This window comes from Artemia sp. Qi Xiang Cuo, chromosome 11, assembly GCF_049724085.1.
Source record: "Artemia sp. Qi Xiang Cuo chromosome 11, ASM4972408v1, whole genome shotgun sequence".
Classification (NCBI taxonomy): Eukaryota; Metazoa; Arthropoda; class Branchiopoda; order Anostraca; family Artemiidae; genus Artemia; species Artemia sp. Qi Xiang Cuo.
In genome coordinates, this window is record NC_142804.1 from 39,307,246 (window position 1) to 39,322,933 (window position 15,688).

The following is a 15,688-nucleotide window of genomic DNA, read 5'->3' on the forward strand; positions in this document are numbered from 1 at the left end:
TCTAAAAGGAAAGAGTTGAGTACAAAAAAAAAAAAAAAAAAAAAAAAGGCAAAAAAGGATAAAAACTATCAGGTTTGATCTCGATAAGAATTAGGCGTTTCTCAAAACCTCCTTCATTCCGTCATTCCATGTTCATACTTAACAGCAATAGAGCTTTACCGACATTGAAAATGAGCCAAATCTATGTCTCTCAAATTTCATTTTGAAAGTTCACAAAATTAAATACAAATTACACTACATTTGTTCCAAGTCTCCTCTGGCGTACACAGGCATCCGGTGATGGTGTGCTAAAATCAAATGGTTTAATGTGAGTCTTTATCTTTTCATAACACATTTCTTCAGCTTTTCTATCAGGCAACAATGGTTTTATTAGTATTCCCACTTCAGAACAGTCCTTTAGCAAAATAGTAGGTTTGTAGCATCTTTGGTGGTTTAATGTTTCTCCTATTTCGTCATATATCTCCTCTGCGGTAGATGTTGCTGATTTAAGCTTAAAACCAGTAAGTTCTACCAAGTCCATCCAACTATAATCCTCTAGATCAGAATCAGACTCGTCAGTATCACTTGACAATGTTTTCTTAGCCTCGGCATCTTCGCTTTTCAAGGCTATTTGAGGACTAAGAAAGGTTGTGTTTTCAGAACTGATTTTGTCTTGCTGATACACTAACTTAACATCAGAAGATGCATTACTGTCGTCAAGCCTCTCTGAAATAGGCACAGGTGGTGTTGAATTTTGAACCTTAAAATCAGCCACATTCGATTCGACTGAGAGTTCTTCTGAGAGATTTAATTTGCTAGGAATAATATCTCTAAGCAGCTCTGAAGTACCCGGATTTTCACAAATATCTGGGCTAGAGCGTACTACATAAGGAAGTTCCATGCACGCACCACTTATTAAATCGTCAATATTCAACTCGACCACTTCATTAGAGGGGGAATGCGTATCAATTGTCACTGAATCAACAAGTTTTAAAAGATCGTCCAAGTCAACCTCCATTGCTCTTTATTGAAAGAACAACTAAGATTAAAAACACTTAATAATACTAGACTCCAAATATTTTAATAGCAAAAGAAACCTTACCTTACGGAATAAAACAATTGAAATACATACACCAAATCGGTAGTTAAAACACACACAATCGTTGGCGAAAACATGGAAGAAAAAAGAAAACACAATTAGTTCATTAAGCTGATGCACATGAAAAAACAATTATCAAAATACCCACCTTTTCATTACACTGCAAAACACAAATTCACAATGGAAACAAAAAAGAGATTAGTTAGACTTGAAATACCATTCTAATAAGCACAAACAGCTGTATTTTAGCCAAAAATTACACACTAGCTTTTTTACAATTTTCTTATTTACTTTAAAAGTTAAACGCTGTTTTCCAAAAAGAATTGTCTGTTTTTTCCTGAAAAGTGATCCATTTTCGTAGAGCTTTAAACTTTGCAAGTCCTTACCTAAGAAAGTATTGGTTTGCAAGATGTATTTCTTTTATTGAGCACCTATTATATAAACAGGAGATTGCAGTGGCCTTTTTTACTTATTGAGCACCCTCTGTACCATTGTGGAACAATATTTAATATAATATTTATCCATGGTCCTTAGTTGTAACTGTTGCAGAAAAAGAAGTTGTGGCTTAACTCACCTGTTCCTCGACTGAATTCTTCCTCCTCTTCTTTTATTTGTTCATTTGTCTGTATAAAGCCACTCAGCATTTGCTGACTACTTCTATCATAGATAAATTGCTCTAGAATAAAACGAAAAAAAACATATTTTTTTTTTGTAAAATCTTCTTTTACTTTGTGTTGCAATAGGGCGATGATAACAACAAGATAAAAAGAACCGCTCAAAAATGTTATCAAGTTCAAATGCATTACATTTGCCAGTTTCGGCCATGAAACTAAATGGGCTAACTTCTCTACTTCTCTGGCAAAACCCCAAACACCCTTTCTCTTTTTTGCACTCATGCGTGAATAGAGACAGGTCTGAAATTAGCTACCATGTTGCTAGACAGTCACATATAAAAGAAGAGATTGATGTACTCTTCAAGCATACCAATGGCAAAATTGAAAAGGAACTGTGTAACATTCTTGGGAAATTCCTTGCTAGTCATCCAAGAGATGTATTTGGCTATAACCAGAAATTATTAGAGGTTCCAGTTCTCCACTTAGTTCCTTGTTGAGTTAAAAACAATTTTTTGTGTAATCATTAGTAGTGTAGTGACCCAAAAACGAGGTGGATATCGACTTATGGTTACTAAAGAACTTAACGTGCAGGCAATATAAAAGAGCAACCAAGACACGCACCCCTTTTACGCCCACCCCCTCCCTCTGAAGGGTCAGGTTAAAAAAAAAAAAAAAAAAAAAACGATATACCCAAAATTTTGTTTAAACAATTCTTGTGAAGGCTATACTCTCCTTTAAAAATAAGAGACACAGATTTTTAAAAACCTGTTTTTTTCTTTGTCCAACCACTAGCAACTGAACTAAGGTTCTGACGTATATTCTCAGGGTCAGTACGCACGGTATCAAATGTGTGTCATGTTCGGAAAAAGAAGACGCTACAGTCTAGTGTTTAGTGACCTAAAAACAAGACTAACATATACTCTATGGCTACTAAAGAATTAAAGATATACATAAATAGGGCAGCCGACACATGCACTCTTTTCAGGTCCCTCCTATCAGTCAGATATAAAGAAAATCCAAGAAGAAGATACAAAAAACAAACCCAATGATTTCCAGGGGCTTATGAGCTTAGGAGTCCATACATAGTATAGGAGTCCATGATCTCTGTGTGTGTGTGGAATGCAGGGATGGATCCAGGACTTTTCTAGGGGGGGAGGGGGGCAGAAAATAGGTTGATCCTAGAAATTTTTTTTAGGGGGAGGGGGGCAAAATAGGTTGATCCGATAAACTTGCGTTAGGAGCGAGTTTAATTAACGCAAACTTGAGTTAATTAAGTAAATTACACTACTTTAGAATACGCTAGGAGGGGGGCACCCCCTCGCCCCCGGATCCGCCACTGGTGGAGTGGGGTGACGGGAGTTCAAGATTCTTATCGTGAGAACGTCCAGTAAAAGGTCATCCCATCTTAATTAAACTTAGTGGGAAGTAAGGATAAGTGTCATATTGGGCTTCTTGGGGTTCCAGAAAAAAACAACTTTCCCCATGGAAGAAGAAGTCCCTGAATTCATGCCCTCAGGACATTTACTCAAGAAAATATTCAGATATCACGCAAACTCCAAGGGAAATAAGAGCCAGTGGCCCAGTTATGCATTTTGGGGATCCTTACTAAGTAATACCTTTGTGAGGGAGGAAAAGGGGACAGATCCCTATATTCTCGTCATCAGCATATTTACAAGATGGATTATAAGAACTTAAAGCAACTTGTTGGGAAGCAAGATCTAATAGATTAGTTATGCTTTCTGGGGATTAGAAGCCGAATCAACATTTGGAGGAGATAGAAAGGGAAGGGGTTTCTAAATTTTTGTCATAAAAAAATCTAGCAGATGGAGGTATCTGATCCCAATTACGCTTGGTCAGACGTGAGACTAACTGTCCTTGTTTTGTCTTTTGAGGATTCGAGCCTAACAGGACCTTTATGAGGGAATTGGTCTTAAAATTATCATCTTTAGAACATCCAATAGAAGAACTTATCTGACCTTGATGAACCTGATTGGAAACAAGAGAAGTTTTCATGGAGGGTGAGCAAGATTTACCGGTATTATTTGAAATATGATCAGAAATTAAACAAAAAATAACAATTTTTTTCAACTGAAAGCAAGGAGCAATACTAAAACTCAAAATAAACAGAAATTAATCCGTATATGAAGTGGTTGCCCTCTCCTCAATACCTTGCTCTTGACGATAAAATTTGACTGTTTGTCCCTTTTTTTTAATAATGACCCATGAAATACAAGGACCGTTTAATTAGAATGGGTGGCTTTTTTGAAAGTACTTAGAATTTTAGTTTGAACAGCAAGGTATTGAGGAGGGGGGAAACCCCTTCACATACGAAATACTTTCTGTTCGTTTTGAGTTTAAATGTTGCTCCTTAATTTAAATTTTGTCAGAAAATGCCGGTGGTTCCACTATCCCAGCATTTTTGGGGATTTTCCCGAAAAATAATCGGTTCCCCAAATCCCGAAAAATCACTTTTCGCCCAGGGCTGCCACCCCTAGCGATGTACCACTAGTGACTATCCACCCTTAGTGACTAAAACTTTTACTTTAGTTAACATAATTTTATAAACTTTCCAAAATTTTTGTCTCAATTATTTACTGACCATCAAAACTGAGACAGAGATCGTTGAAATATAGACCTTTTTTCCTATTTTAGCATTAAATAAAAAAACAAGTTTTTTTCAACTGAAAGTAAGGAGCCACATTAAAAGTTAAAACGAACAGAAATTATCACGTATATGAGGGTGTTTGCCCCCTCGTCAATACCTTGCTCTTTACGCTAAAGTTCAAATATTGTTCCAATTCTTTAAGAATGGCCCCTGAATCACAACGGCCGTTTAATTAGAATAAATATCTCTTTTGAAAGTATTAAAAAAACTTTACCGTAAAGAGCGAGATATTGACGAGGGGGCAAACACCCACATATACATACTAAATTCTATTCGTTTTAAGTTTTAATGTTGGTCCTTACTTTAGGTTGAAAAAACTTGCTTTTCTCTTTAATTTCTGCTCGTTTTTTAAATAATGCTGGGAAATCTGGCGCCCCCTTCATGGAAAATTCCCTTCCCCCATGAAAAATCCTCCCACGTAACCCCCTACCCCCACAAAAAAAATCCTTCTTGAAAACGTCTGTATACTTCCCAATAACCAATAGAATGATCCCAAAAGAAACTTTTAATTATGGGCCAAAAACTCAAAGTTGGGGCCCTTGAGCTCTGTCCCTACAAAAACAAGGTTATTTCTCCAACTCAGAGTTGGTGTGTGCAATGATCAAACTTTCCTTGGGGATAATAATAAAACATTGCTACTACAGAACAAGAAAGAACACGCAAGGCAATCCTAGAATTCTAATAGCCAGACACTAATGTACAAAATATAGAATCCTTACCAACACTTGGAGAGGTACCATAGTCATCATCTACAGAATGTCCATAAATATCTTCATATTGATAGTCTGAAAAAAGAAAACAAGTGCTGAAACCATGCTTTAAAATTTTTCCTTTTCTTGAAAAGAAAAACAGATTTTTAGTTTTAAAGTTATATATTTTTATGGAACCATCTGACATCTTTCATAAAAACTATCCATTGGTTCTTCTAGGAAACAGTTAAAGATGCATCAAACCTAAAATTTAAGCTGAAGAGGACTAGCAGCAAACTGAGTACTCTTTATGCAGCAAGGTACAGCTAAATATGACACAAAAAATGAAAAATGGAAAGGAAAGTAGCAATGATGAACAAGAATCAGCTATCTTATTGACTGAGTTCATTTGCAAATTTACATCTTTTTTTTACTGTTTTTTTTTTGCTTTGTATCAAAAGTTTGCTCTTCTTATTCATTTTTCAGACTATTTTGGTGCTACAACTCTGACTAATGGTTTATATCATAAAAAAAAGAATTTTTTTTTTTTTATCTTCAATTCAGATGCTTTTTTGGGTTAACAAAATAGATTCTTGATGTTTTAGTAATCTAATATTTAGATTCTGTTAATACATTCTAAATAGGAGCTTTTGCAAAAACAAAGGAACTGATGAACTCCCCTTTGATGCTCCACTAGAGTTCAATCCTTTCCAGAACTTAGAAAACTACTTAAACTATTACTACTTTTTAAAACAATCTTTAAGCCATTACTTTGTAAAATTCCCCAGTTGTCTCTATGACTTCCTTAGAAATCTTCTAAAACTTCTTACTTCATCTTGAAATATTCTGGTCAGTTAACCAACTTGGATAATTGTTACTTATTAGTACTTAAGCCTATCTTAAAATAGACAATTTCTCCTCTATAAACTTTGGAGAGTACATACTAAAAATATGTCCTGTTAAAGAAAGGATCAACCCAACTTTTATTTGGTGAGCATTATTTGAGAAAAAAGATAAATATCTATTATTGTTAGTTTTTTTTTTAGATTTTAAAGTCAAAAATATTTTCCTTCTTTAATAGAAGAACATCAAGAAAAGAAAGTTTTCCTTTCTCTTCTGATCCAACTGTAAATCACCCCCCCCCCAAAAAAAAATTGATATATCCTAAAAAAAAATCTAGTTCTTCCTTTCTATTATTCCACACTGAAATTACAATGTCCATATAATGTCCCCAGAATTTATGTTTCAAAAAATATGATTCTAATGCTACTGTTTCTACATTTTCAACAAAAACTTTGGTTAATAATTGACTTAATGGTGCTCCCTTAGGTAAGCCACTAACCTGTTCAATTTTTTTCTGAATTGAAAAAAAAGAAAACATATTGCACAACCTTACTAACTCCATTATTACATTGACTTCTAAATCTGTTGAACCACTAATTAAGTCCACATTTCTTAATAAATTTCTTTCAAGCCGGATTTCAGCTGCTTTTACATCAATATTTTTATACATTGACACAATATCAAAGCTTGCAATGATTGAATTTGAAGAAATTTCTGGTTCTTTTAGTTTTTTAACAAGTTCAAACGAATTCTTTATATAAGAAATGTGTGTAGCCAAAAATAGTTTACACATTAATTCTAGCCACTTACTTAGAATACTTGTAGGTAACTTTGTGCTGGATACAATAGGTTGTAATGGAAGATTTGGCTTATGGATCTTTGGAAGTCCATATAGTTTAGGGCACAAAGCACTGCATGGTAAGCATTTAACATAAAGATTAGGCATGATCTTTCCTTTGCCTTTCAAACACTTTAACTTGTTTTAAGTTTATCTGCATACAAGTCTGTTTGATCACTAGAAAGCCTTTTATAGGTTTTCTCATCCTTTAATAAATTCCTTGGTTTTATTTTGTAGTCCTAAGCATCCATTACTACTAAGGTGTTCCTCTTGTCTACTTTTGTAATGGTTATTAATTTATCCTTCTTTAAGCTATTTAAAATCCCTATGTCTCTGAGGGACTTATTACAAGTTTCAGGCTTCATTATAAAATTAGAAAGGTTTTTAACTGTAAAAGCTCCTACTAAACTAACATCTTTTATTTGTCTTATGTTTCTGTGTAAAGATGTTTCTACTGAGGACATAATTTCTTCTACTGGGACCTTGCTTGATTTAAAACAAAGATATGGACCCTTCTCCAACACTAGATTTTCTTGTTCTGTTAAAGTTCTTGACAAAAAATTCACCACACTTGGTCCAAGAATTAAAGATGGTTTGACTTCTTTATTTTCAGGTAAATTCAAGAACTTTTTAAGCAATCTTCTCCTGTATAGGCAAAAGACAATTGGAGAGAAGGATGTTTTTTTTTTACTTTACCTAATGTTCCAGGACTGAGTGAAAAACTACAAAGAATTTTACAAAGTAATGGCTCAAAGGTTGCTTTGAAAGATGGTAATAGCCTACTTTAAGTAGTTTTCTAAGTTCTGAAAAGGATCAAACACCAGTGGATATCAAAGTGGAGTCTTTGAGATCCCATACACTTGCAGAGGCTCCAATGTAGGATGCAATAACCAGAATTTAATGATTAAATTGCAACAACATCAAGAATCTAATTTGTCAACCCTAAAGAAAAATCCAAATATGAAAGTTTCATGTCAGCTCTCTCTGGTCACATTTTTAATTTCCCGGACTATTTTGTTATGTTCAAAAAGACTTTTCTGATTTCTAGAGACCAGGGTTTAAAACAATTTTTTAGGGAAACCCCTGAGACAATAAAAAATCTTTTCAAGAACCTGGCTTTGAACAGAGGCACAGGTGAATTAGGATGAAATTCATACCAATGACCTTAGTTTACCTGATGATGGACATCCCCATAAAAATCAAGTCAATGGCTGGACACTAGGAAGTCAGACAGATTTGTATCTATAACTGCTTTGGAGAAAATAAGAGACTTAAACAGTATGTATTTCATTGTTTGATTTGTCTAAATGTCAATGTTTTATTTGTATTATTTTATTTACTGAAGACAGCCACTGCATATGTGACCAAAATATCCAGAGATATTTTTTGTATTTTAGTGTCAAATGAAAGGATTTTCTTTATTGAACAGTTATTTACCATCATAGAAATGCAGTGTGGTCTTCAAAAATACCTTTACCAAAAAGTCATGGGTGTAATTTCGGAATTTCCATTGGGGGGGGGGGCAAGAGAGTCCATATTTGGGGGATCTAGGATACCTTGTAGAGGAAAGGATGATTTCCAAGGGGAGGTTTTTGAAAAACTCAAGCCTAAACATAGTTTTAAAAACTCTGAAAACATATTTTTGGCAAATTATTATATATGGATATAAAAAACCAAACAATAAAAATTAAAGATGGTGTGTTCATGTTCTAAGTCTTCAATAACACATTTTCTTTGAGTAGTAGCAAAGAAAAGTTACAGTTTAGCAAAATTGCTACATTGTTAATTTCAAAAACATTACACAATATATAACAAACAATACACACAATGAAATAAACATATAATCCTGCTTTTGTGCCTGTCTGGTGGGGGAGGCTCACTGACATGCATGGTATGCACAAACCCTAGGGGATGCCTCCACAAGGGTTGGCCACAACACAATGCGCAAGAAAAGTGACTCAGAACAGACAGAGTCACAGGGACTGCATAGATCCTAGTCACTACGTTTTTCTTATATTTTGCCTCCAGAAGAGTCCTCCAGTTTGGCTGTGGGTGAGGAGGGTAAAATCCTAATATTTCTTTCATTTTTTTTTCTTATCCTTCACTAAGAAGCAAATAGGAAAGTAACAAAAAACAACAAGGTTACACTACTAGAATACAACCTCACAGATAATGGTTACCTAATAAAGAGCAAATCCCACCCATAGTAACCAAAAGTAAAAATATGCTTAAACAAACTCTTTTCCCTAAGTAAAATCCAATATTATTCAGAATAGAATCCAAATCAAGAGGGATAACTGTTAGCCACATCCAATAAAACATTGTTAGGGATTATGAAAATAAGCCTTCAGGGTTTTTGAAAAAGAGCCTGAAATCTCTTGAAAATGGGTCCAATTCAATAATAGCAATAAAAAAAAAATGAAAAAAATCAACAAGGTAATGTATCTTTTGTCCATTTTACAACTGAAGAATTTTTTGGCCAATAAAAGGTTTAAAAACAAATTTTTACTTGTTTTATGTTGCAAAAAATATTTTTCACTATATTCACTTATTTGATGCACATTTCAGAAAAGCAAATAATCCTAAAAAAACAAAATGAACGTTTTATTATGCAGCAAAGAGGCAAAGCTTCTGAGCTAATCATTAAGGGTAGTCATTTTCTTCTTTTTACTCTCTTTTTGGGCAGTGTAGACTTGCAGAATTCTTTCAAAATTTGCTAGAGGGCCCTTGCCCTCCTTCTAAGCAAAGACTTTAAGCTCTGGGTGGCTTAATTTTGGTGAGGGAAGATAAATTTGCAACTCGTTCAGATCCATATAATTTTATCCTATAGTTCTACCATACAATTTTAGGACCCATATAATTTTACCAACTTGACTTGGCAATGATTTTTACATTGATTCCAGTTCATTGAATATATTAAATCAAATGAAGGAAAAACAAATAGGACTTATGATTTGGCAAAGTGGGGACATTTCGACAAAAAAACTGATAGTGCATGACTGAGGATCTATAAGTTGAGATTTAACTATAAGGATTTGTTGCAATTGATTTGAAGGGTGCAAGGCCTAACAGGAGGGAGAAGGATCCCCCCCCTGGATCAGCCAGTCCACTTGATAAAGGTTAAGGACATGATCATAAACTTGTGCCAAAAAATAAATGCACAACTTAAACAAAACTAATCTGTAAACATTTAAAGATGTTGCTTTAGAATTTCAAATTATTTCATTTTTTTACACTCCTGTGTCATATTACCATTACTAATTTCCAGCAGGCAACAGCCTGTTGCCCAATATGTTTTGACATTACCCTTCTAGCTCAGGAAAATAAGCCTAACTAAATCAAATTTTAAAACAGCAAAAAAAGTGACTTTAGTGACAATTTTAAAGAAAAAGTGACAGGCTAAAATAAAAGTGACAAAAAGTGATTTTGGTGACTGCAGCCCACCCCTGCTTCCATCCCTTCAACAAGAAATTCAGTTACATGGCCTCACTATGGCAGAAGGGAGCCAACAGTTCTGTCAATCTATCCTTTCACAGACACCAGCTAACAAAATGGACATCCTTGGCCTATGTGAGTGAACAAAACCATCAAAAATGAACTTGTCTTTAGTCCTGAAGGACAGAACCCCTTTCACTTCTTTAATTCCAGTCCAGATAATAGTTTGGGTTAAGCCGGTGTAGGACTCCTCCTAAAAAACAGAGCCACAATCAGCCTCCTAGAATGGCAAACTATCTCCTCATGATTGGGTATGGCATACTTTAAGAGCCATTTATTCAACATCACTGTTAATGTCACCTATGTCACCACAAGAATGTTGGAAGAATTCATATTAGATGAGTTCTTTGATAAACTAAACAAGTTAGTTAGATCCATACCAAGGCACGGAGCCATTTATTCAACATTACTGTTATTGTCACTTATGCCCCCACAAGAATGTCTGAAGAATCCATATTAGATGAGTTCCTTGTTAAGCTAACCAAGTTAGTTAGATCTATACCAAGGCATGGCCTTACCAAGATCCATACCAAGGTTGTTACCATGACTATACCAAGGCTTTGTTGATTTTGTTACTATATTTGACTTGGCTGTCTGTTATGGGATTTGGATGGCAATGCTGGAGGATGGAGTGTCATCCAAGATTGTTCACTTAATCTAAGCCTATTACAAACATGCACAAGCCAGCATCCAATTCAACAGGGAGCTCTCACCTTGGTTTCATATTGAATTTGGTACAAGACAAGGTTGTACCATCTCCCCAGACCTTTTAAACTATGAAACAGACTGGATTTTGAGAAAAATAACACAAGGCTGTATTGGCAAGCCTGGATTTCAACATCAAAAATTTTGACTATGTGGAACATATCTTACTGCTGAGTAGTTCTTCCTTAGAAATACAGAACATGCTCCAGAGAGTGTTTGTAGCAGATACTCTCATTGGGTTGAAGATCAGCATAGAAGAAAAAATAGCAGTGATCAATGATGAATCTTACTCATGAATCTTACCCTAATACTGATTGACTACCAAATTAAGCTAGTTGACAAATTTAAATACCTAAGGCTCAATCATAGACATTAATGGTAGACACAGTGATGAAATCAGTGTAAGCATATCAGAAGTTTCCTCTGTCTTTTCACAACTGTGTGGATTGGTCTGAAAAAGGAGGGAGATTACTATTAAGACTAACATCTCTTGTTTGCTGTGCCCTCCTATACAGATGCAAAACATGGAATAAAAGTATCTGAAACTCAGGCCCTGAATTTGTCGGACCATTGGTGCATAAAGCACATACTGAGACTTAATCTACATGAACAAGTCCTGAATGATGTAGTAAGACAACATTTCTCTCCTGGTTTGGTCATACATGTTGTATGCCTGATAACTCCTTTGTTTCTAGAGCACCTTGGTGCAAACTACTACTAGATTGGAAAAAAAGGTGTGGAGGGCAGTCAAATTCTAGAATATCACCATCAAATCTGATCTTTAACCAATTAGTGGGTTTAGATAACAAAACTGATGATAAGACCTCTTCTGGCTTGAAATTGCTGCACCTTGACTGAATCTAATCAAATATGACCATCTGCCATCTCCTAGTACCAGGGAGAGCTGTACAGCTTGTGTCCAGATTTGAGTACAAGCAAGTATCTTACCTTATCAAACTTTAAGTAAAACTAGCATTGTTGTAATTCTTGCTGCATCAATGCTAATTAAATAGAAAGTTAATTTAAAATGAGTTGTTGCCCATTGGAACTAATCTTCCTGATACTGCTGTCTCTGCCCTTTCTGTTGATACCTTTAAGATTGTCATTGACAAAAGTTGATCTTTTAAAACATAAAAAACAGAGTGGAAAACTAGTTTCTTATAGTCTAGGGCCAGTAAATTTGCTGTTTATAATTAATTTAGCTAGGATGAAAGTGAATACATCACTTGATGTCTATTTTTATACTCTTTTCTAGTTCAATAATCTTTTTGGGAGTAATTCCATTTTGAGCTCTTATTGGGCCCTCAAAAGGTAAAACAGTCCATTAATGCCAGTAGTTTAAAAACATCAGAGATGTGTCTACAGGCTAAAGTATGTCCCGGGAAGGTATTTTAAAGTACCTACCTCTACTCCTTCTCTCTCTAGAGTGTCCTGACCTATGAGAACCTTTAAGAATCTGTGTGTTATAAAAGTGAAACCTTGCAATTTAGATCTTCTATTTATATGAAGAACAACAAAATTGTTTTCAGCTTCACAGCTTTGCTAAATCCTAATTTATAAGGTTTAAAAGATATGTAAATATATTTCCTAAATTTTGAAAAAAAACAACATTGATATGGCTCAAAATTCTACTCAAATAACAGGAATTGCATTTTAAGAACTAAAGCCAGAGAAAAAGAGACTGATAACTGAAGATTAAAATAAAATGGTAAATTTTTACCAAATCATATTATTGACTTACAAATAAAGTGAATATACCACTCAATGCCTTTTTTTTATGCTCTTTACAATATAATAATCACTTCAATTGGAAATTCAAATTTAAGCCATTTTTGAGTTCTTGAAAATGACAAAAATTTTAAAATATATAGGGTGCAAAAAGGCTTAAAACATCTGTTTTAACTTGTTTTTATAATTCTTTTTCACAAGCACTGACTTTCCATGATTAAGTCATAAAGAAAGTTATAAAAATTGCAACTGTTTTTCTTCTTCCTTAATCCATTCAAGAATACATTCATGAACTTTCTTCATAAGGTGCAAAGCCTCTCAAGTATCTTACCCAGGTTCACAGAGATGCAGTTTCATGTAAAAATGCACATTTTTGTGCAACCTGCCAAGTTTTATTCATTGTCTGATGCCCATTTCTGCAGTTGTCCTTACTCCTGAAGTCAGTTTGTTTGATTTACCTTAGCTGTAGTGCATTTGTTAAAAACACCTACTGCCAATTTTTGTTAGACCAGGAATAGTATGTTTTTTGTTTTCTCTTTATGTCATGTCATTAGCAAAAAAATTATTACGAAGAAAATGTGCTAACAAAATAGAAGGCAAACTACACTGTTTATGTGGGAATTTTGTTTCTAGCAAGTTGAATAAAGAAAGTATTACTGGGGAAAAGTAGCTAGTCAACTAGTTGGAAAATAAATTGTTTTCTGGGGCAATGTTTGTTTCCAGGTAGTTGACAAAATTAAGTGTTGCCAGGAAGAAGTTATTAGTCAACTAGCTGGAAAAATAAAGTTTTGCTGGGGAGAAGTTGCTAGTCAACTAGTTGGAAAATGAATTGTTTTCTGGGGCAATGTTTCTTTCCAGCTAGTTGGCAAAATTAAGTTTTGCTGGGGAGAAGTTATTAGTCAACTAGTTGGAAAGATTAATTAAAAATTCTAAAAATGAGACAAAATTATTCCTCCAGAAAAGAAACAAAGACAGATAAATGAAGGAGCATACACAATTTATGTCCATTAAATGTAAGATAGAAACAAACAAAACTTCAAATATATATCTATTTTCCTTAAACAGACAGGAGGAATAACCCTCTAAGCTTTGACAAATTCAATCTCACTTTTAGGACCCCATATAGCCTAAGAGTAATTATCCTGGGAATTAAAACAACAATCCCTGGCTTCAAAGCCCAATATATAACTCAAAATATATCTCCCATTAAGAGGGAGACAGGGAGAGAGATGGAAGTTGTAACACAATAGTGATAATTAAATTTGAAAAAAACCTATATTATTAACATATTTTATGCTATTCAGAATAAATTCTGGTAAAATTCTACTTTAACTACTTTTGGCTATCTTGGAAAGGGGTTAGGTTAGGAAAATGAAACTTTTAGGGATGGGTCTACAGGGTAAAGTATGTCCAAGATAGGTATTTTGAAGTACCTACCTCTACTCCTTCTCTCTCTAGAGGGTCCTGAAATTTGCTTACATGACAGGTCAATACCCATTGAAATTTTGACAAAACAACATTTTACCATAATTTTTAGTTATCATTTTCTTTTTCTCTGGCTTTAGCTCTGAAAATGCAATTTCAGTTATTTGAGCAGAATTTTAAGCCATATCAATAGTTTATTTCAAAAATTTAGGAAATGTATTTGCATATCTTTAAAACCTTATAAATTGGGATTGAGCAAAGTTGTGAAGCTGAAAAAAATTTTTGTTGTACTTCATTTAAGCAGAAGATCTATTTTACAAGGTTTCACTTCTATAACTCACATATTTTTAAAGGTCATCAAAGGTCAGGACCCACTAGAGGGAGGAGTGGAGATGGGTACTTCAAAATATCTTCCCAGGACATACTTTAGCCGGTAGACCCATCTCTGAAAGTTTTATTTTCTTAGCATAACCCCTTTCCAAGATAGTCAAAAGTAGCTAAAGTAGAATTTTACCTATATTCTAACTATTATTAGTCAACTAGTTGGAAAATAAATTGTTTTCTGGGGCAATGTTTGTTTCAGCTAGTCGGCAAAATTAAATTTTGCTGGGGAGAAGTTAGCCTATTAGTCAACTAGTTGGAAAAATTAAGTTTTGCTGGGGCAACATTTATTGTCAACTAGTTGGCAAATTTAGACTTTTCCTAGGCTATACAGATGGACTAAAGTGTTTTTAATTATAAGGAGATTGGATAGTACCATTTTATATAAGCTTATAAACTAATTTTTTCCAATAGTCAAAGAGTGGATATCCAGAATAGTGGTATGTCTAATTTATTCATAAGTCAATAGGCCTACTATGAATGCCAAAATACGTTTTAAACTGCAAATTACCCCTTAGGCCTACATTGAGGTATTAGATGAGGAATTTTTTTCTGATTTCTGTCTCAGGCTACAATATAATACTTGTTTGCCACTCATTCCAGGCAATCTAATGGTCCTAGGCTATGTCAATTTTAAATTCTTGGTCAACCTGCCTGAGACTCTAGGCAGGCATGTCTTTCCAAAAACTAACACACAAGTACTTGTCCAATAAGAGTCATAGTTACTCCAAGCATTTAAACATTTTTGCCTCTCAATTACTCTGACTAGGCTATCTGTCTTGACTTTTTCCCTACAATTAGCCATTTTACCCTTGTATTAGGCTATTTGACAACAAGAGTCTTTTTGAAAAGGGTCTAGCCTATTATCATGTGTAAACAAAATATATTTGGGAAATACCTTCATCCTCATAACTAATATCCCTGATAAGTCTATGTCTTGACATCAGGAATAAAACTATTTCAAAAGTGCAAATATCTCCCTTCTTCTATATTCTTTCTGCCAACTGACGACCTTGCAAACGTATAACAATGAGAGCCGAAAAAGGGTTTTTCCTACCTAAAAGTGCGACAAGCCTAAAATTTCAGTATCCACGCTGAAATGGCTGGAAAGCTCAAAATTTATATACTAAATTAGTGGTTTGCCCTTTAATTTTTTTGAGCAAATAATAAATATGGAGTGTTAGATAGCCGTTTGGCCGTCCCTGGTCTGCTTGGGCCAGGAGTCGC

At 34.4% G+C, this 15,688-nt stretch overlaps 1 protein-coding gene across 1 annotated transcript in view; it reads right to left on the reverse strand.

Moving 5' to 3' along the window:
• HBS1 (translation elongation factor EF-1alpha (GTPase) HBS1) overlaps positions 1-15,427 on the reverse strand; it is a 39,827-nt gene extending 24,400 nt beyond the window's left edge. The window contains exons 1-3 of the mRNA XM_089096770.1: positions 15,360-15,427; positions 5,077-5,142; positions 1,653-1,754 (exon numbers count right to left, since the gene is read on the reverse strand). Of these exons, the coding sequence (XP_088952896.1) occupies positions 1,653-1,754; positions 5,077-5,142; positions 15,360-15,405 (214 nt within the window). The 5' untranslated portion in view covers positions 15,406-15,427. The remainder of the gene's footprint in view (positions 1-1,652; positions 1,755-5,076; positions 5,143-15,359) is intronic.
• Positions 15,428-15,688: the final 261 nt, after the last annotated feature.